General features: G+C 37.2%; 2 protein-coding genes across 5 annotated transcripts in view; one reads left to right on the plus strand and one right to left on the minus strand.

Annotated features, from left to right (window-relative positions):
- LOC106091280 (circadian clock-controlled protein daywake) overlaps positions 1 to 23,235 on the plus strand; it is a 758,551-nt gene that overhangs the window by 674,150 nt on the left and 61,166 nt on the right. The window lies entirely within an intron of this gene.
- LOC106091025 (uncharacterized) lies at positions 12,620 to 20,379 on the minus strand. Its single transcript, XM_013257458.2, has 4 exons — positions 20,253 to 20,379; positions 18,420 to 18,900; positions 17,008 to 17,197; positions 12,620 to 13,585 (listed from the first exon to the last, which is right to left on the minus strand). Exons 1-4 carry the CDS (start codon positions 20,332 to 20,334, stop codon positions 12,620 to 12,622), a joined length of 1,719 nt encoding a protein of 572 aa, XP_013112912.2. The 5' UTR covers positions 20,335 to 20,379.

Here is a 23,235-nt window from a genome sequence, read left to right on the forward strand (position 1 = left end):
AAAGATGCTCAGTATGCTTTGACATTTCATCATGAATAGACTTACTAACGAGCAACGCTTGCAAATCATTGAATTTTATTACCAAAATCAGTGTTCGGTTCGAAATGTGTTCATTCACCGTTCAGCGATGAGGCTCATTTCTGGTTGAATGGCTACGTAAATAAGCAAAATTACCGCATTTGGAGTGAAGAGCAACCAGAAGCCGTTCAAGAACTGCCCATGCATCCCGAAAAATGCACTGTTTGGTGTGGTTTGTACGCTGGTGGAATCAATGGACCGTATTTTTTCAAAGATGCTGTTGGACGCAACGTTACGGTGAATGAACACATTTCGAACCGAACACTGATTTTGGTAATAAAATTCAATGATTTGCAAGCGTTGCTCGTTAGTAAGTCTATTCATGATGAAATGTCAAAGCATACTGAGCATATTTCTCTTTGACACTATGTCTGAAATCCCACGTGATCTGTCAAATACTAATGCATGAAAATCCTAACCTCAAAAAAATCACCCTTTATATAGGAGCTATATCCATATCTGAACCAATTTCTGTGAAATTCACCAGTAACATCGATAGTCATAAGAAAATCATTTCTGCCAAATTTCGAGAGAATCGGTTAATAAATTACCATTTTATTGCTGTATTACTGCAAAACGGACGAACATATATATGGGACCTATATCCTAATCTGAACCGATTTTATCCAATTTCAATGGGCTTTCTTTCTAGGCCAAAATACATGCCCATTCCAAATTTTAAGACGATCGAATGAAAATTGCGACCCGTAGTTTGTACACAAATTAACATGGACAGACGGACATAGCTAAATCGAATCAGAAAGTGATTCTGAGTCGATCGGTATACTTACGGGTCTATCTCTCTTCCTTTTGGATGTTACAAACAAATGTACTAAGTTATAATACCCTGTACCACAGTAGTGGTGTAGGTTATAACAATATCAAGTAAAAGCGTGCTTAGTTCGGTCGGGACGAATCTTGGGAACCCACCACCATGGATTCTGCTAAAAATTTATACAAAATAAAGTTAGTTGAAGGGCATAATTTTTTTCTGCATACTAAACTTCTATCAAACGAGCAAGAATTCAAGCTTCTACGAACCGACCCAAAGAACATCGAGATACCGGTTTACATGTGAGCTATATCAGGTTATTGACTGATTTGGACCGCATTTGGCGCAGTTATTCAAACTAAAATTGCGGTTTGTAAGGACTCAAGAAATTAAAATCGGGAGATCGGTTTATATGGGAGCTATATCAGGTTATAGACCGATTTTAACCGTTATTGGCTCAGTTGTTGGAATTCATAAAAAAAACACTATGTGCAAAATTGTAGCTTTATCGAACAAATTGCGGCTTTCAGAGGCTCAAGAAGTCAAATCGGGAGATCGGTTTATATGGGTGCTATATCAGTTTTTATACCAATGTGAATCATACTTACCACAATTGTTGGAAGTCATAACAGAACACTATATGCAAAATTTCAGCCAAATCGGACGAAATCCCCTCTTCCATGGGGTTCAAGAAGTCAAATCGGAGATCGGTTTATATGAGAGCTATATCAGGTTATAGATCGATTTGGGCCGAACTTGGCACAGTTATTGCCAAGTCATTAGAGAACTCTTTGAGAAAAATTTCAGCCAAATCGGACATAAATTGTGGCCTCCAGAGGCTCAAGAAATCAAGTCGTAAGATCGGTTTATAGGGGAGCTGTATCCAAATCTGAACCGATATGGCCCTTTTGCAATCCCCAACGACCTACATCAATATTAAGTATCTGTGCAAAATTTCAAACGCCAAGCTTTTTCCCGTTCGTGATTTCGAGAGACGGACGGACGGACATGGCTAGATCGAATCAGAATGTCGAGACGAACCAGAATTTATATACTTTATGGGGTCGCAAATCAATATCTCGCGGTGTTACAAACGAAATGATTAAATTAGTATACCCCCATCCTATGGTGGTGGGTATAAAAAAATAATAAATGATACAAAAAAACACAAAATACTATTAAACAATACAGGTTAGCTTATACAACATGTTACCAAGTTCAAACTAGTATAACTGTCAAACTGAAATAACAGCAAAATGATACTTGTTTTATTGGCAGCTCATTGTATAGTTTACAAGCCACCAAAAGCATTTGAATTCAAGTTTATATAAAAAGAAGGCTTTTCGTGATGAGTTCAAGCGTAATTGCCTTATTGCGTTATATTTGCCTGCAATATCATAACCGGCTATAGTTGGCAATCTCTAACACCTCAAATGCACAAAACGTTTGTGTATCGCAGCGTAAGTCATATGTGTATTGCAGCATAAATTCTTGCAAAATTAATCTAAAAAAAACTTCAAACCTTAAAATGAAGGCTCAAATTTAAAGAATTCTGGCTAATGAATAGCTGAAGAACCGAAAATATCCCTCCAAAGGATGCAATGTATATTCTTTAACGAGAACAAGGTAAAGCCTTACAAGTCCCAAAGGTGCATTAGCTTACACCAAAGCAAGAAAATGTTAGAATCGAAAGAGCAAAGAAGTTGCTTTGCTTGGTGAATTTCCGAATATCATGTTCTCTGGCGAGAAAAATTTCCCAGTTGAGCAATTCGCAAGCATCCAAAAATTTGAGACTACGAACGCTCACCCGAAATAATTAATTTCAATGGCCGCTCTCTAGTCGTTTTAATCGAGCCTGGCGTCAAATTAAATACAACATATAGTTGGAAAAACCTTTTTGGAAGCTGCTTTAAAGCAGCATTGTGGTTGCATATCATACCAGTAAGACTCGGCACCAATTCCATGAAGTTTTCTATTTAGGCCTTTTTGGAAAGCAAAGTAAGGATTAAAAAATATGCCAGTATGGATGCGCTGAAGAAGGCCATTGTACCGCAATGGGCCAAAATAACGACAGATTACATTCTTGCTGGTTCCAACTCGTTTTTCTACCGACTCAGACCAAAAGTGTATGGATACTCAAATTTAGATTTCTGCCCCACATTTTTGTCATTTGAATCAATAAAAATACTTGGACACAAAAAATTGGTAACACTTCGTGTCAGCAACCCTATTCATAAAATAATTTTCCATTAATATGTAATTTTTACACAACACACTCCTTGCTGACTTTTAAATATTGTTTGCTATACTATACTTTGAATAGAAAGCATTAAACAATGGTCTACAGCCGGACAATATCCTGCAATGGAATCTCAAAATTCAATAAAGTTAAAATTTCGGAAAAAAATGTTTATACCCTCCACAATAGGATGATGGTATACTAATTTCGTCATTCTGTTTGTAACACCTCGAAATATGCGTCTAACCCAATAAAGTATTTATATTCTCGATCGTCATGACATTTTAAGTCGATCTAGCCATGTCCGTCTGTCTTTCCGTCCGTCCGTCTGTTTGTCGAAAGCACGCTAACTTTCGAAGAAGTAAAGCTAGTCGCTTGAAATTTTGCACAAATACTTTTTACTAGTGTAGGTCGGTTGGGATTGTAAATGGGCCAAATCGGTCCATGTTTTGATATAGCTGCCATATAAACCGATCTTGGGTCTTGACTTCTTCAGCTTTTAAAGGGCGCAATTCTTGTCTGATTTGGCTGTAATTTTGCACGTAGTGTTTTGGTGTCTCTTCCAACCACTAGACTAAGTACTATTTAAATCTGTTAATAACCTGGCATATCTTGAGAGCCAATTCTCAACCAATTTGGCTGAAATGCATGAGGTGTTTTGTTATGACTTCCAATAACTGTGCTTAGTATGGCGCAAATCGGTACATAACCTGATATAGCTGCCATATAACCCGATCTGGGATCTTGACTTCGTGAGTCTCTAGAGGGCGCAGTTATTATCCAATACGAATCCAATTAAATAGATCTATAGCTTGATACAGCTCCCATATAAACCGATCTTCCGATTTTGCTTCTAAAGCCCCTACAATTCAATGAAATTCTTATCCGAATGGACTGAAATATTACACAATGACTTCTACAATGTTAAGCATTCAAATCAGTTATAGTCCGAATCGGACTATAACTTGATAAAGCTCTAATAGCATAATAGTTCTTATTCATTATTCTTTGTTTGCCTAAAAAGAGATACTGCGCAAAGAACTCGAACAATGCTATCCGTGGTGGAGAGTGTATAAGATTCGGCCCGGCCAATCCTAGCACGCTTTTACTTGTTTCTTCCTCTTTAAGTTTGTATGCCCTACACCACTACTGTGGTACAGGGTATTATAACTTAGTGAATTAGTTTGTAACACCCAAAAGGAAGAGAGATAGACCCGATCGACTCAGAATCACTTTCTGATTCGATTTAGCTATGTCCGTCTGTCTTTGTGTACAAACTACAGATCGTAATTTTCATCCGATTGTCGTAAAATTTGGTACAGCCATGTTTTTCGGCCTAGAGACGAAGCTTATTCAATTGGAAAAAATCGGTTCAAATTTGGATATAGCTCCCATATATATGCTCGTCCCATTTGCAGTAATACTGCAATAAAATGGTCATTTATTAACCGATTTTCTGTTTTTAAATAAAAATTGACAATTTTTGTAAGGAATTTAAAGTTTTTAAAAAATTTTCTAGGAAAATCTTATTTTGAGATGTCCTATGCCATAATGACTAATATTTTAATTCGATCTTAGTGTACATTATATGTATTGCTTTGTGTCATCATTGTTAGCATGTCTTTGCCGGTAAATTATGGCTTACTTCCAATATCTCCACTTTCTGCCTATTCAGCATATAACTTATCTCAATTCCATAACAACGTTGACGGCTTGTTTTGACAAAATCGAAATGCCTTCACAAAAAATATGGTGGGTTAGTATTTTTACCGGCTTTGGATTTATTGCCTTTTATACCCATTTGCGTGTTCCAAAGCAATTTCCATTCAAAGCCAGTCAATGCAAATCAGTGGAGGCTCATAAATGTTGAGGGTATAACTTCTCCATATCATGCTCAATGGCTGGGGGGGGGAATGACTGCGGGGGTGAGACTGTAATTAATACAGCTGCCTGGCTAAGGGTGGTGGAGCTTAGTTTTATTTTGCAATTACTTTTTTTTGTTTCACCCGAAGAAGAGTTTAGCATGTGCGATTATCTTAATTTAATATCAACTCACAAACAGTGTTTAGTTTGGATCTTAATTGAATTAGACAAACACACATCGTAAAGTGCTGTTGATGGTTACAAAGTTTTACAAATGGCTGTGATACTCACCTAGCCGAGTTGTGGCAGCAACTTGTTGCATCTAATTTCATTGAACCGGGGGTAACTAGGTTGTATCCACATCTGTTTGTTTGTTTATTTGCGGTAATAAACACTTAGCAGGTGGTTCCAAAAGTGTTCCCTTATTCCATTGGCGTTTCTAGCTGAATTATTAATCACATTAAACGCTTTTATGTTGTTATAACACTTTACTAATGAATTCGTTTTTAATATTTCATGTTTGGTTTAAATATCCTGTGCTTTCTTAATTGAACATGTTGTTTCATAAGTGTGGTTAGCTAAGCATGTCTTCCTTCCTCTTTACTATGCAACAAAGCACCACATATGATTGGTAGGTATGTAGCACAACATTAAGGATCTATGGTTGAGTGAAATTTTGGAAATTTTGGTTTGGTAGGCTATTTATCAAACTTCTTTGCTTCTTCTATTAGAAACTATTTAATGGGTATTTACCTATGATGCACATGTTAAAATTACTTACATACAATTTTTTTATAGCCTTCACCACTATTGTGGTACAGGTTATTATGCAATGCAAATTTTGCCCATGAACATTCCACTAAGGAACAGGGGCTAACTTCTCACATATCAACGAGTGCAGTCCGATTCAAGTTTAAGCTCAACGATAAGGGGCCTCTTTTTATAGCCGAGTCCAATCGGCGTGCCGCAGTGCGATACCTCTTTGGAGAAGTTTTACATGGCATAGTACCTCACAAATGTTGCCAGCATTAGGAAGGGGAAAACCACAGCTGAAAATTTTTTTCTGATGGTCTCGCCAGGATTCGAACTCAGGCATTCAGCGTCATAGGCGGACATGCGAACCTCTGCGCTACGCAATTTTAATTTGTTTGTAACACTCAGAAGGAAGAGAAATAGATCCATTGATAAGTAAACCGATCGACACAGAATCACTTTCTGAATCGATTTAGCTATGTTCGTCTGTCCATGTTAATTTGTGTACAAAGTACAGGTCACAGTTTTCATCCGATAGCCTTCAAATTTCGTACAGGCATGTTTTACGGCCAAGAGACGAAGCCTATTGAAACCGGAAAAAATCGGTTCTGATTTGGCTATAGCTCCCATATATATGTTCGTTCGATTTTTAGTAATAATGCAATAAAATGGTAATTTGATAACCGATTCTCTCGCAATTTGGCGGGAAGGATTTACACTTGACTCTCGACATTACTGGTGAATTTCATGGAAATCAATTCAGATTTAATAAAGCTCTCATATATATATATATCTCCCGATTTTCACTTCTAGAACCACTGTAAGCGCATTTATTAAACAATCTTACCAAAACTTCGTACAACGCTTTGATCGACAACTGTCACAGTATCTGAGATGTTTGCTCGAAATCGGTTCAGATTTAGATATAGCTCCCATATATATGTTCGTCCGATTGGCAGTAACATTGCAATAAAATGGTCTTTTGTTAACCGATTGTCTAAAAATTCGGCAGGAGGAGTTTTTTCATGACTCCCAACATTACTGTTCAAATATATATTGCCCGATTTTCACTCCTAGAACCATTGCAAACGCATTTATTAACCAATCTTCCCAAAGCTTTGTACAACCCTTGCTCGACAACTACCACATTCTCTGAGAAGTTTACTCGCAATCGGCTCAGATTTAGATATAGCTCAAATATATATGTTCGTACGATTTGCAGTAATATTGCAATAAAATGAAATTTGGCAATTTGACTCCCAACGTTACTAGTGAATTTCATGGAAATCGGTTCAGATTTATATATAGCTCTCGTATACATATATATCGCCCTATTTTCACTCCTAGAGCCACTGCAATCGCATTTATTGACCAATCTTCCCAAACAATGTCCATAAAGTTTGCTCGCAATCGGTTAGATTTAGATATAGCTCCCATATATATGTTCGTCCGATTTACAGTAATATTGCAATAAAATGGTCTTTTGTTAAACGATTGTCTCAAAAATCGGCAGGAAGGATTTCCTCTTGACTCTCGACATTACTGGTGACTTGCATGGAAATCAATTCAGATTTAGATATAGCTCTTATATATATATATCGCCCGATTTTTACTCCTAGAGCCACTGCAGGCGCATTTATTGACCAATCTTCCCAAAACTTCGTACAATGCTTTCCGCGACGACTGTCAAAGTATCGGAGATGTTTGCTCGAAATCGGTTCAAATTTAGATATTGCTCCCATATATATGTTCGTCCAATTTTGAGAAATATTGCAAGAAAGTGCTCATTTTTTAACAGATTCTCTCGTTTTTAGATGTTAAAGGAGGCTTTTGGTAATGTTTGCAAGTCAAAGCAGCAAGACTTGAATATGACACTGAAAATTTTCAATTTGTTGATAAATGCTGAAAAATACAGTCATTTCCCTTGAAATTCGTTAAAAAAGTCAAAATGGAACTTGTCATCTCTACTTTTAAAATATAAATTTTTACCTAACTTATTTACAATAACTAAGACAAAAAGCCCCCCTTAGAGATATCTTGAACTTAAATAAAAGTTATTTTCTTTAAAAATAGGATGCAAAATTAAGGATCTATTACAATGGATGATCTTTTAGCTATTATTTTTTTGGCAACACTGGTTTAAACAGCTTACGCACGTTTCGTGTTTTGTTTCACTGTCTAACATATTCAGTTTGGATTATAATTTAAACATTAATCGTCTTGTAAACAAACAACGCTTGCAAATTATTAAATTTTATTATCAAAATGCGTGCTCTGTTAAGAAAGTTCATCGCGCGCTTTTCCATAGAGCGACGTAGCTCATTTTTGGCTCAATGGGTATGTAAAAAAGCAGAATTGTCGATTTTGGAGCGAAGATAGGCCAGAAGTATTGCAAAGCTACCAATGCATCCTGAAAAAGTCACAATTTGTTGCGGTTTATGGGTTGGTGGCATCATTGGAACGTACTTCTTCAAAGATAATGCGTATCGTAACTGTAAATGGTGAGCGCTACCGTGAGATGATATCCAACTCTTTTTGCCCAAAATGCAAGAGCTTGACTTGCATAACATGTGGTTTCAACAGAACGCTGCCTCATGCCCCATAGCATGCGTGACAATGGACTTATTGAGGGGCGAGTTCAATGAACATTTTATTTCACGTTCGGGACCGGTCAATTGGCCGCCTAGATCGTGTGATTTACCGGTTTAAACTATTTTTGTGGGGCTTTGGTAAAGCAGACATGCCTGCTTCAATTGACGCATTGGAAGACAACATAGAAGCATATATTCGTGAGATACCATCCATTTGGAGGATGGAGGCAACCTTAGCGCAGAGGTTAGCATGTCCGCCTATGACACTGAATACCTGGGTTCGAATCCTGGCAGGAACATCAGAAATTTTTTCAGCGGTGGTTTTCCCCTCCTAATGCTGGCTACATTTGTTAGGTACTTTGCTATAAAAAGGAGGTCCCTTATCATTGAGTTTAAAATTGAATCGGACAACATTCATTGATTTTTGGGAAGTTCGCCCCAGTTCCTTAATGGAGTGTTCATGGGCAAGTTTGCATCTGAACCAGATGTCGGGAAGCCTTAAGCTACTCACTATTTCAAATTTTAACAAAATCAAATAAAAAATAAAGCATTTATGGCTATTAGACCCTTTATCGGCAGATCGGTCGATATAGCAGCTATATCCAAATATGGTCTGATTTGGGCCGTTCAAGAACTTAACCAGCGTGCATCAAAAAGACGTATCTGTGCCAAATTTCAGCTCAATATCTCAATTTTTGAAGGCTGTAGAGCAATTACAATAGACGGACGGACAGACTGATAGACACACGCAGATAGGAAAAATATGTTGCAAAATCATGCGCCAACGTTGTCATTATCATACACGGGCGTTGTTGGAAATATTGTCAACAAGCGTGAATGATTTTGTGAACAAGCGTTGTTGATTCATGCAATGACCGTTGTGGACATCATCCCTTCGATATGTGTATGTATACCAACCTTAAGTTTAAATGACTCTTAAAACCTTGTATGTGTATAGCTGGCCATGGTGCAATGTGGTAAGGCGTTTGTAAACACACAATTAGATTGGTGGAACACAGGTTCGATACTCATCGGCACACAAAATCTTTTTCTAATCTTTAAATAAACTGTGCACTAGAGTTTGTCAGAATGTGAACGTCTGTGGATGTTTTGTTCAACATAACTGTTGTTGGTTTATAAATATTTGTTGTTGATCTAATAACATCTGTGTTTTGATTCATTTTTATGAACGAATGTGGCCACTTTGTCAACGCCGTGCTTAATTTTTCTATGGGTGGACGGACATCGTTAAATCGTCTTAGAATTTAACGACGATCCGGCTGCTGTCAAAAAAGGAAAGAAACAGAGCTCGTAACACGCATGCTACGACAGTATTCTTGTCAGTGTTGCCATTCGTCAATATTCTTCAATCAATTCCAATTTATCTTTTTACCCTCTACAATATAATGAAGCAAACTATTATATTTTAAGGTGTATTACCTTTAAACTTAATTCAAAATACGTCATTTATAGCTCAATTTGGGTATACATTTCAAAATACCTCCTACAGAGTCTGAATAACATAATGATCATAAACCACTTGAATAACTTTTACACAAGTAGAGAAGGCGCACAGTGAGGTAGAAAACAAAAAAATATGCTTTTGAAGAACTATTTAACAATAAAAACCAAGAAGTGAACCACTTTTATTTAGTTTTTGAAGAATAATACAAGTTTTACAACTTTTATTTTTAGCGCTGCGGGTAAATTTGTAAATTAATTAATAAAATTAATTTCTAATAGGGGTTGACAGTATTACGAGCCCACCAATACTTGGTCTATCCTTCAGAATTTTGGTATTGACCTTCTGAGTAAACCGACAAAGTCATATACCAATACCTTATAAGCTGGCGCATCTCCATTCATTCAGCCTACATGACCTAGCCAAATCAATCGTTGTATTTGAATATGCTAAAAATTCCAACCAACATCCTCATACCTTTGCTTTGACTTTGTATTGGAAGAGTCTTGGTTTTCTGCAATTCTATCGTAATTATGGTTACTGTTAATCTAATTGTATTGAACTTTTACTCTTGGTAGCATTTGTAGATCTATAAATCAAATTGTTTTTATGTATATCTTACCCTATTCATTCCTAATTAAGAAACTTGGATATCTACTATTCGGTCACATTCAAGATACCATCTATGATTCTACACAATTTGGCTGTTAGTATCAAATGTAATATGACTTGTTGCTTATTTCATCGTTCATAAATTTGAACCTTTTTTATTAAAGCTTAGTTTTCATCATCGAATTCATTTCAAAAGCAGTTCTTTGTTTGTATAACTTCCCTATTACAAGAATGTCTTTCCACAACGCTGTAAGTAGTTCATGTTTATAACTAACCTTAATATGAATGAGAACAGGTTGTTTTTATTGAATGTTAGGACATTTATCCCAAACAACTTAAACCTTGAATATGAAATTTTATATTCTTTTTATGGTTTTCGATAGTTATAATTCCCCTTCGTACCAATTCCTATGACTGCACCAATAACAATAAGGTTACCCACATTTAGTTCATTATTCCCTTTCGTAAGTCCCTATTCCCAAATCGTGTGCATATTATCCCAATAATTACAGTGCTTAGCAACAACTTCCAATAATAAATTTCCAAAGAACCAATAAATTGCATTTAATTCCAATCAACATTGATAAAATATGTAATTTGTAGTCTGCAAACTGCTACACTTAAAGCAAAAATTATTTTTCATCTTTAATAAAAAACAAGTCAACGGGTGTTAAGTTCGGTCGGGCTGAACTTTGGATACCCACCACCTCGGGTATATTTATATAAACCACCTTTGGTCATAATCCGGTGAAAATTTTATAATTTTTGCCCCCCCCAGCAGCTATATCGAAATATGGTCCGATTTGGACCAAATTCGACACGGACATTGAGTGGTCTAATAAGTACAAGTCATTGTTCAATTTTGTAGAACAAGAATTGATTTTTTGGTAGCCATATCCAAATATAGACCGATCTGAACCATATTCGTTATGGACGTCGAAAAGCCGAACATAGGTCACCGTGTCAAATTTCAGCGAAATCGGATTATAAATGTGCCTTATATGGGCCCAGGACTTTAAGTCGAGAGATCGGTCTATATGGCAGCAATTTCCAAATCTGGACGGATCTGGGCCAAAATGAAGAGGGATGTCGAAGGGCATTACACAACTCACTGTCCGAAATTTCAGCGAAATCTGCGCCTTTTATGGGCCCAAAACCTTAAATCGAGAGATCGGTCTATATGGCAGCTATATGCAAATCTTGATCGATCTAGCCCAAATTGCAGAAATATGTCGAGGGGCTTAACTTAACTCACTGTCCCAAATTTCGACGACATCGGACAATAAATGTGCCTTTTAGAGGCTCAAAAACTTAAATCGAGAGCAGCAGCTATATCCAAATCTGGACCGATCTGGACCATATTGCAGAAGGTTTTCGAAGAGCCTAACGCAAATCACTCTCCCAAATTTCGAATTCGAATTCGGTAAATGAATGCGGCTTTTATGGGCCCAAGATCTTAAATCGAAAGATCGGTCTATATGGCAGCTTTATTCAAATCTGGAGCGATTTGAGCCAAATTAAAGAAGAATGTTTAAGGGCCTAACACAACACACTGCCCCAAATTTCGGCGAAATCGGATAATGAGCGCGCCTTTTATGGGCCCAACATCTTAAATCGAGAGATCGGTCTATATGGCTGCTATATCGAAATCTGGACCGATCTGGGCCAAATTGGAGAAGGATGTCGAAAGGGCCTAACACAACACACTGTACCAAACTTCAGCAAAATCGGATAATAAATGTGGCTTTTACGGGCTTAAGTCCCCAAAACGGCGGATCGGTCTATATGGCAGCTATAACCAAATCTGGAGCGATTTGAGTCAAATTAAAGAAGCATGTCGATTGGTCTAACACAACTCTCTGTCCCAAATTTCAGCAAAATCGGATGATAAATGTGGCTTTTATGGGCCTACGACCCTAAATCGGCGGATCGGTCTATATGGGAGCTATATCAAGATATAATCCGATATAGCCCATCTTCAAACTTGACCTGCTTATGGACAAGAAGAGAATCTGTGCATAGTTTCAGCTCAATATCTCTATTCTTAAAGACTGTAGCGTGATTTCACAAACAGACGGACGGACATTGGAAGACCGTCTTAAATTTTTACGCTGATCAAGAATATATATACTTTATAGGTTCGGAAATGGATATTTCAATGTGTTGCAAACGGAATGACAAACTGAATGTAGTCCCATCCTTCGGGGGTGGGTATAAAAGGAAACAAACATCTATGTTACATGAATTTATTAAAATAGTATCTTTGATTTCTTATAAACATCATATTTTCCTTTTTGCTCCAAATCATCATAGAATATATGATCCTGATAGATTTCATCACGATGGTACATATTTTGATAGCCTTTTGTCTTGAAGCCTTTTTTATATTTATTGGATTCCACAAAAAACTTTTCACTTTTTTCGGGTGCCCCACTGAATGTTTGACTGTGGCGTTGCTTTTGCAGTTTATTTAGTGCATCTTTAGTGCCCAGATACTTTAAAGGGCTGTTGCTCACTTGTTGATGGTGTTCTGATTTTGTTTCGGAATCATTAGATTTTTCCTTGGAATCATTATGTTCCAAGTGTTGTTCGGGTTGTTTTACTATTTTAGGTTTTAAGGATGAACTAAAGGGCAGCGAATCTTCTAACTCCCTGTTTAAGTTGAATTTTTCGGGTGCCAAGGATTTAGGGCTGTTCAGAAACACTCGCACATTGGTGGCTTTATATTGTTCTTTAATCTCAGTCTTTGGCCTCTTATAATAATCTTTTCTTTTATAGGGTTTTAGATACACTTTTTGAGGATTTCTTTTTTTAATCTTAATCCATTTTACTTCCTTTGGAGGCTTTAGTAGACGATGCTCGGCTTTGACCCTAGAACCGTACTTCTCTTCTGACAAAGTTTTTCGGGCAGGTGTTTGCTCTTGCTCTCTGTGATTCTGGTATTTGCCTATTATTTCACAGATTTCCATATCCTCTGGCTTGGGTATATTCAGTGAAGACTTGAAGGGACACTGAAGTACAAAGTATTCCTCCGAAGTATTACTACGACGCACTGCAGCTATGGGCAAACGATAATACGAATGCAAATTTCTCTCCACAATAATGCTTTGCACAATCACCAATTGTTGCATGATGATGTTCACCAAGATTTTCAAAGAGACTGCCAGCAATGCCTTGGACATCGTAACTCTACCAACTGTTACTATAGACTTGAGCTAGTGTTGTAAATGTTTGCGATTTTTATGTTTTGTTGCAATTCATGATCATGGCAAGATCCATTGAACTAATTGAATGGGGAGCTTTTTGCTCCAAACTGAGGGAAGTAACACTTCAATGATTTTTCGCTTCAATGTTGGTCTTCATGATACAAGAATGCCTGGTTGCATAATAATGGATTTTGTGGTTCAATTTTAGATTAATGTTGCTTTCGTTTATTTGGTTTTGTTTTTTCAGCACGAAGCATTAAGCCAGCTAGAGAGGAGAAAGCAAGGTTTTTTAATTTGTTTGAAAACTTTTAAAACAATTTAATTGGGAGATAGATAGGAACTAGAGGAATCTTGACAAGTATAAAGTAAAATATTAATAGGGTTTGATATCTTACCAAGAAATTCCCAAACATTGGGTATTCCCCAGGTAAATTCCCAAATAATACCAAATATATGGGAATTTATTGGTTAGATGTGCATTTCTTTCTATTAACCAGTAAGGAAAGGCAAAAGTCGGTCGGATCCGACTATATATTACCCTACACCATCTAGTCTACGTACTACTTATAATATAAAGAACTTATCTCCAAGTCTAGTCAGACTTTAATTTTGCACACCTATAAAATATAGAATAGAACCTTGTAAGATTTTCTTACGATAAAACAAAAATTGTGGATTTCTACAGCCTTAAAAAGTCATATCGGCTTAAAGATATATATATGGAGCAATATCTAAATCTGGGACGTCAAATATAATATCTCACGCCCAATATTGTAGAGATCTGACCAAAATTGTAGGTTCTTCTGTATTAAAAGTCCATATCGGATGAAATATTGGGTTGCCCAAAAAGTAATTGCGGATTTTTTAAAAGAAAGTAAATGTATTTTTAATAAAACTTAGAATGAACTTTAATCAAATATACTTTTTTTAAACTTTTTTTCTAAAGCAAGCTAAAAGTAACAGCTGATAGCTGACAGAAGAAAGAATGCAATTACAGAGTCACAAGCTGTGAAAAAAATTATCAGCGCCGACTGTATGAAAAATCCGCAATTACTTTTTGGGCAACCCAATATATATATATGGGAGCTATATTAGATATAGACAAAATTGTGGCTTCTGTAGCCTTAAAAGACCATATCAGATGAAACATATATATGGGAACTAATCTAAATTTGTACCGATTGTGATGGAATTTGACACACATATGTAGGTGTCAAATACATCACATCGTTCAAAATTTTGTAAAAATCGTACCGAAATTGTGGCTTCTACAACCTTAAAAGGCCATATCGGATGAAAGATATATATGGGTGCTATATCTAAATCTGAACCGATTTTTTCCAAAATTCGTCCAAGCATTCGTCCTTGGGCCAAAGAAATTACATGTGCAAAATTTCATGACAATCGGACAATAAATGCAAATTTTACCTTGATCACAAGAATACATGGACATAAAGACGGACCGACGGACCGACGGACATAGCTAAATTGAATCAGGAAGTGATTCGAAGCCGATCGGTATACTTAACAATGGGTCAGGCTCTTCTCCTTCTTAGCGTTGTTTGCAACATGCACAATGCAAAAATTGCAAATTTTGCCCATGAACATTCCACTAAGGAACAGGGGCAAACTTCTCACATATCAATGAGTGCAGTCCGAGTCAAGTTTAAAGCTCAATGATAAGGGGCCTCCTTTTTATAGCCAAGTCCGAACGGCGTGCTGCAGTGCGAAACCTCTTTGGAGAGAAGTTTTACATGGCATAGTACCTCACAAATGTTGCCAGCATTAGGAGGGGAAACCACCGCTGAAATTTTTTTTCTGATGGTCTCGCCAGGTTTCGAACCTAGGCGTTCAGCGTCATAGCGTCGGTAACCTCTGCGCTACGGTGACCTCCTTCGATTTGGCTGAAAGGATGGCAAAGGATGATGAGTAAGGATTGCAATGCTATTGGATCTATACCAAGTTATAAACCCGTTTGTGGCCATACTTGGTTTGGCTGTTGGAAACCAAACTGGAAGTCTTTGTGCAGCAATTTCAGCAAAATCGTATAATAAATGCGGTTTATATAGGAGCTATATCAGGTCTCTAACAGATTTAGAACATACTTGGCACAGTTGTTGGAAGTCAAATCGGATAATAATTACGCCCTCTAGCGGCTCAAGAAGTCAAGATCCGAGATCGGTTTATATGGGTGCTATATGAGGTTATAAATCGATTTACACCATACTTGGCACAGTTGTTGGAAGTCATAACAAAACACATCATGCAAAATTTCAGCAAAATCGGATAATTATTGCGCCCTCTATATGCTCAAGAAATCAAGATCCGATATCGGTTTAAAAGGAAGGTATACCAAAACATGGACCGATATGGGCCATTAACATTCCCAACTTCTCCTTCGAAAGCTACCGTGCTTTCGATAGACTAGATCGACTTAAAATATAAAGTAGATCAAGAATATATATACTTTGTTGGGTCTCAGATCAATATTTCGATGTGTTAAAAACGAAATGATCCTATGGTGGAGGGTATAAAAAGCAAATCTAAGTTGGGAAATCCGTGCTACATGCAAAATCCTTAATTGTTTTCCAAATCACGAATCTTAGTTGGTCTAGTATTGTGTCTTAGCCGCTATATTGGCTGATCTTCATACTTAAAGTCTTGAGCCAATAAATTGGTTATTTACATCCAAATTCGATGGAATTTGGCATGGTGAGTTCTGGTAGACCTATAGCCATTCCAGTGGGGTCTACCCGAACTCACTGTGACAAATTTCATAGAAATCGGGTAATAAATGGGTCTTTTATGGCCTTAATACCTTATATCGGGAAATCGGGCGATCGGTCTATGGGGCAGCTATATCCAAATATGGTCCGATCCGGGCCACTTTTGACAGGAATGGATGGGGATTAACAGAACTCACTGTGCCAAATTGCATCGAAGTCGGGTAATAAATGAATCTTTTATGGCCTTAATACCTTATATCGGGAGATCGGGCGGTCAATCCATAGGACAGCTTTATCCAAATATGGCCAGATCTGGACCACACTTCACAGGAATGGGTAGGGGTCAACCAGAACTAACTGTGCCAAATTTCATTGATGATCGGATGAAAAATTACCAATTTTTTGCCTGAAGATTTTATGTCGGCAAATAGGTCTTAATAGCGGTCATATATAACTAAATTCCGATTTTGTTAGATCAGATGGTCAAGTTTATGTACAAAGAATACAAAATCATAAAAAAAATTTTTAGAAATTATTTTTATACCCAACATATCTGCAAAATCATAAAAACGCAGCTTTTGAGTATATATGGGTACTTACCCGGGTATTTACCCGAATTCACCCGATTTAGCGGGTAAATATCATCTTCCATCTCTAGTCATAAACAAAAAACAAACTCTTTTATTTGCCATAGATTTATTCAGCATAAAAGTCATCATAAGAAAGTTCATTAAGCACTCCAGATGTAATATTGGTGTACACGCTGGCTAGGGCAGTGTTTATGCCATCACTCATTTCATTCCAGACATCTCTCCAGTTGTCATTAAGAACTTTGTTCAAGGTATCTGTAAGCACCTGACTGCCTCTTACCAAATTTTCCATGTTTACAAAGAACCTGCAATTATATGCAAAAGAAGTTTTATTTAAACGTTTATACCTAAAACAAAATATACTGCCAAAACCACAGCTGTTTTTCCTGTATAAAAACAGCTGATACAGTGACAACAAGTTTGTCTCAGGGTTCACTTAAAAATGTTAAGTCACTTGCCCAAAGCAAAAAAAAAAATCTAAATTACATTCCTGTGGAGTTGGAAGTTTAATTTAAATGTTTATACTTAAAACAAAATATTCTGCCAAAACCACAAACTTTCTGTCACTCGGTTCGTTCATGGTACAATTAAGAGGTAGGGTCATTAGCACAACAACAAAAAACTACCACCAACAAAACTACCTTGAGTGATAAATCCCGTAAATTAAAATGTCAAAGTAATAGATTTAGAAATTTACTTTGTTTTACAACTTATCTTCTAAAAATTTGTTTCATATTTGTATTTTCATCATTATGACACTCTTTTGTTGCTTGAATTGAATGCTGAACATTGTAGAAGTTATTGTCGAATATTTCAGTCCATTCGGATCCTATGGTGGAGGGTATAAAAAATTTTATTCAACTGTTCGCATGACTTCACCTTATTAGTGCATCCTGGATTCGTTAATCAATACTTCAAATCAACTGGTTTCCATGTATAAAATCAGCTGATTTCGATAAATTGGCCAACGAATACAGTTACAAAAGGTTTGTGCCATTGTTCACTTTAAAAGATTACGTCACTTGCCCAACGCAAAAAAAATCAAATATACAATCCTGTGGGGATGGTGGCGCAAACTATGCTGTCAAACTTCTGTACTTTGTCATATTGACATTCTAGTTTTTATGTGCATTATCATGTGCAGCAGCCATAAAATAAAAAAAAATGTGATTATAGGTGATTATATATGTGGGCTCCAGTGTAAACGTGGTATAACCCTGGCTAGTGGTTTTGGCGGAGTGTATCAATAAACTTGTGGGTTCTTCACACATAAAGATATGTCTAATGGTGATGCATTAAAAATTCTTCTTTCTTAGTTTTAAGAAAGTAAGACCCGATTCAGACTAGGTGATTTCACTTGCGGCAAGTTTCAGTTAGTAGGAGAAATAAAGGAATTAGTAATGGCTTCCTTATGTATGTATGTATATGTATCCTTTCCATATATCATCAAATTAATCTTCAAGTATCAAGAACCCATAAGACTGAAAATTATTGTACTTAAGAATAACAAATGACTTAATTTCTTACTTTTTAGGCTTCATATCCACTTTTAGTTTCTCCAACTTGGCATAATTTTTACCATCTTTTCTCTTTTCAAAACTCAAGCGTCCCTTCATATGGAAGATGCAGTCGGTCATCTCAAAAGTTCCCTTGCCTTTGCCATCCAGAGATAAGAGTAAAATTTTACCATTTGTCTCATAATCGCCCACGATCTTCATAAGTGGCACATAAATCTCTCCATCAATTATTTTGGGTTCCTTCGACCATCCTGTAGTATTGACAATAATCGAGTTTTCCAAGCCGTAACATGTTAATTTCAAAAACTTGAAATTTAGCTGTATGGGCGAATCGCTTTTGGCACGTGACACAGTTACATTGGTCAGATTTATGGCAGATACGTTTGGCATACCAAACTGAGGATTACCGTTGGGGAATTTTTGAAATAATTCCCTTATTTTATTCGCCACACAAACATTATCGTTGACCTTACATTTTTGTATGTCCGGAGCTGTATCGAAGAGAGATTGAAATTAAAAACAAAAAAATAAAAACGAGTCAAATTCGGCCTTATCCAATCTTATATGTATCCTTTTCCCCATAGAACGCGTTTGGCACGTTTATTTCATGATTAATAATAAGAGGTCATAACAGAGCATCACATGTCAGAACTTATAGTTAGATATGTGAGCTAAATCTGTTTTACCAATATAAACCGATGTAGACCATACTTGAAACAAGCAATACTTGAAACATGTTACCGTAACGTTCGAAAAAATGAGGTGTTACACACGGTATATTGCAAATAATACAAACTTGCCCTTTAACATTCCATTGAGAAAGAGTGGCAAACTTCCCACACATTAATGAGTGCTGTCAAATTCTAATCTAAGCTCAATAAAGGCCGAGTCCGAACGGCGTGCAGCATTGCGACACCTCTTTGGGGAGAAGTATTTTATGGATTCCGTATGGCATGGTTTTTCCCTCCAGCATTTGGAGGCAAAAAACATCAGCTGAAATTTTTTTGATTTTCCCGCTTGGATTCGAACAGCGTCAGGCGTTCAGCGTCATAGGCGGACATGCGCTACGGTGGCGTCCACACACGGAATATTACACTAAGGAACAGGAGCAAACTTCTCACATATCAATGAGTGGAGTTCGATTCAAGTTTAAGCTCAATGATAAGGGGCCTTCTTTTTATAGCCGATTGCGACATCGGCTGAAAATTTTTTCTGATGGTCTCTCCAGGATTCGAACTCAGGCGTTCAGCGTCATAGGCGGACATGCTAGCCTCTGCGCTACTGAATATGGAGCTATTAAACCCCCATCCTAGGGTGGTGGAAGATAAAACAAATCACACACAGTGTACATAGCTGCTGCTGTACCAAAGAGAAAGCTGCTTCAAACTAACGCTAGTGATGGCAGCATTTTTTCTGACCATAATGTCAAAAAATATTAATAAAGGATCACATTCCCAGCACCAAATGATGTCGTCTACAATGCGGCTGTGTCATATCATGACGAAGCGGCATAGACTTGTCATCTTTGGATCCGACTGAATATTGAACAGTAGCTGAATTTTCAAAGTGTCGTCCACCAATACACAATACCATACAGCGTTATTGGGCCTGCAATTTCAGCGTACAGTTAGTGTACGATATGCGGATTAAGTCCCAGCGCTAATAGCCCTCTTGAAGGTGAATGGGGCAAGAGTTCTTGAATTTGTAAATCACAAAATAGCTTCTCCTAACAGCAAACGCGTTTACACATAAAAAGTAATTTGTTACATTTATATGTTATCTCCTATTAACATTTGCCTTTAAAATCTTGGTTTTTATCAAACAAATCACAATTTGCACTCACGTAATTGCCCGCTTTTACATTCAAATAACAATCCAAGCACAATCAGCAACATAAATAAATGTTCGTACAGTTGTTTATGCATATTTATTGCTAAATTCTAAATCTAAAAACGATCTTATGTCGAGTACGTAACAATTACAACTCAAGTATGTCAGAAACACTGTTAAGTTTTTATATATTTTTTCTTGATGAATACCACAAGTCGCAAAAGTAAGTCTGTATTTCAATATCTGTTTTTCTTTCCCCTATAGCAAGAAGGCAACAAAGCAAAATCTATTTCTATTTTTCGTTTTATTTGCATTCATTTAACATTTGTTATAATAATTTATTGCCATAGAATAATTTTTATACTCTACTGGACATTTCAATGCAAGAAGTCAAACTGTGCTTCTTATGCTGAACAACTAAAACCAGTAGTTGCTCGGCCGGGAGGAAACTTGTGCACCCTTTACCGCACTCATATAAAGCGATTAACAATTTTTTTAGAAGTGTTCTTTTTATGGACGGCTGAAGTCAAAGCAAATGTCCAGTTTAAAAAGTAACGCAAAACAAGAGCATTTCAAACTTTGTAAACATATTTAAATTATATTAACATACTAGCTGACCCGGGCCCGCTCCGCTGCGCCTTCTTTTACTTTATATGGAACTAACGTTTTCTTAGAATATTTATTTTCGACAATTAAAGATCTTCTAACTTGACTACCATGCCAACTTAACTAACAGTTTAACAATATAAGTGCCTTTATCTGAATCCCATATTATCTTTATTGGTCTACGAATTTAAGTTTGGATGTAGGATGTACTCCAATCTTAAAATATTTCATTTCAGCCCGATATTCTCATGATGTCTGATTTAGTAGTGTTTTCGGGGGAGAGATGGTCCCCCAGATACTTGGCCCTGAAAGAATATCAGCATCGTGCTCTTCTCTCAAATACCATTTATTTAAACCCCATATTGCCATTGGCTTAAGAGGAGTTTACGGGATGAGGCGTCCCCCAAAATAGGTTATCAAATTCGTTTTCTAATCTCAAATACCTTTCATTTGAGCCACATATTGGCATGGTCGAAAAATTTTTTCCCTTTGGGGGTGCTTTGGAAAAGGGGTGATGCCCTAAATACATGGTCCTACATTTGGATACCAAATTCATATTCTACTCCCAAATACCCTTATTTGAGTCCCATATTGCGATGGTCAGTAAAAAATTGCTGTTTGTGGGGTATTTTGGGAAAGGGGTAGACCCCCAGAACATTGGTCCCGAAAATGGGTATTAATTCTTGCTCTACCCCCCAATACCTTTCATTTAAGCTCCACATTGACATGGTCGGTAAATATGCCCGATTTAGGGGTGTTTTGGGTATTGGGGTGGGCCCCCAAACACTAAGCCCGGAAAATGTATCAGCAACATGCTCTATTCTCATATGCCATTGCCTTCAAAATTGGATATCAAATTCGTTTTCTAATTTCGTTTAAACTCCTTATTGAAAAAGTCAGCAAATATGTTCGGTTTGGGGTATTGGCCCTAAAAACTATGAATATTTAGTTCCACTCTCTTTAAGACCCAAATTGTGAGCAAATACGACCTATTTGGGGGTATGTTGATATCAGATACGTGGTCTACTCCCACATACCTTTAATTTGAGCCCCATATTTCCTAGTCGGCAAACATGATCGGCTTGGGGGGTGTTTTGGGGGATGGGCGGCCACTCAGTGAGTTGGCCTTGAAAATATATATCGGATTCGTGTTCCACTTTAAAAACCCTCTTGTTTGAGCCTCATATTGCAATAGTCAAAAAATACTTCCTATTTGGCTGGTGTTGTAAGGGTGGTGTGGCCCCATAGACACTTTTCCCGATTAATGATATCAAATTCGTGCTTTACTCCCAAAGACCTTTCATTTGAGCCCCATACTGCTATGGTCGTAAATTTGTCCCTTTGTGGGGATGTTTTTGGTCCCATATTTTGATATCAGATTCGTATTCTACATTCAAATACCTTTTATTTAAGCCCCATATTCCCATGGTCAGAAAATAAGTCCTGTTTGGTGGGTGTTTTGGGAAAGGGGCGGACCCCCAGAAACGTGGACCCACATTTGGATATCAGATTCGTATTCTACTCGCAAATACCTTTCATTTAAGTCCCATATTGCCATGGTCGGTAAATTTGTCCGATTTAGTGGTGTTTTGGGGCTTGGGTGTTGTAAGGGTGGTGTGGCCCCATAGACACTTTTCCCGATTAATGATATCAAATTCGTGCTTTACTCCCAAAGACCTTTCATTTGAGCCCCATACTGCTATGGTCGTAAATTTGTCCCTTTTTGGGGATGTTTTTGGTCCCATATTTTGATATCAGATTCGTATTCTACATTCAAATACCTTTTATTTAAGCCCCATATTCCCATGGTCAGAAAATAAGTCCTGTTTGGTGGGTGTTTTGGGAAAGGGGCGGACCCCCAGAAACGTGGACCCACATTTGGATATCAGATTCGTATTCTACTCGCAAATACCTTTCATTTGAGTCCCATATTGCCATGGTCGATAAATTTGTCCGATTTAGTGGTGTTTTGGGGCTTGGGGTGGTCCCCCTAACACTTGGTCCGACAATTGGACATCAGATACGTTTTCTTATCCTAAATACCTTTCACTTGGTCTAAATATATGTTTGGTAGGTTTTAGGGTGGGGCAGCCCCCTAGGTACCCCATCCGAAATTTGGATACCAAATTTTTATTTTTAGGGTACGATATGAGAGCACACAAAATTTCGCTTAAATCGCACCACCCATCTCTGAGATCTGGCGTTTCTGAAAATTAGGGTAAGGGGGAGAGTCCGCCCCCTTCAGATATCAAAAATGTAGTACCCTATTTTCACCACGGGGTCATTATGCACCATCTGCGAAAACTTCAAGAAAATCGGTTCAGCCGTTTCAGAGTCTATAAGGAACACACAAACATAAAAACAAACAAACCTACAAACAAACCTACAAA

Source organism: Stomoxys calcitrans, chromosome 2 (assembly GCF_963082655.1).
Source record: "Stomoxys calcitrans chromosome 2, idStoCalc2.1, whole genome shotgun sequence".
Lineage (NCBI taxonomy): Eukaryota > Metazoa > Arthropoda > Insecta > Diptera > Muscidae > Stomoxys > Stomoxys calcitrans.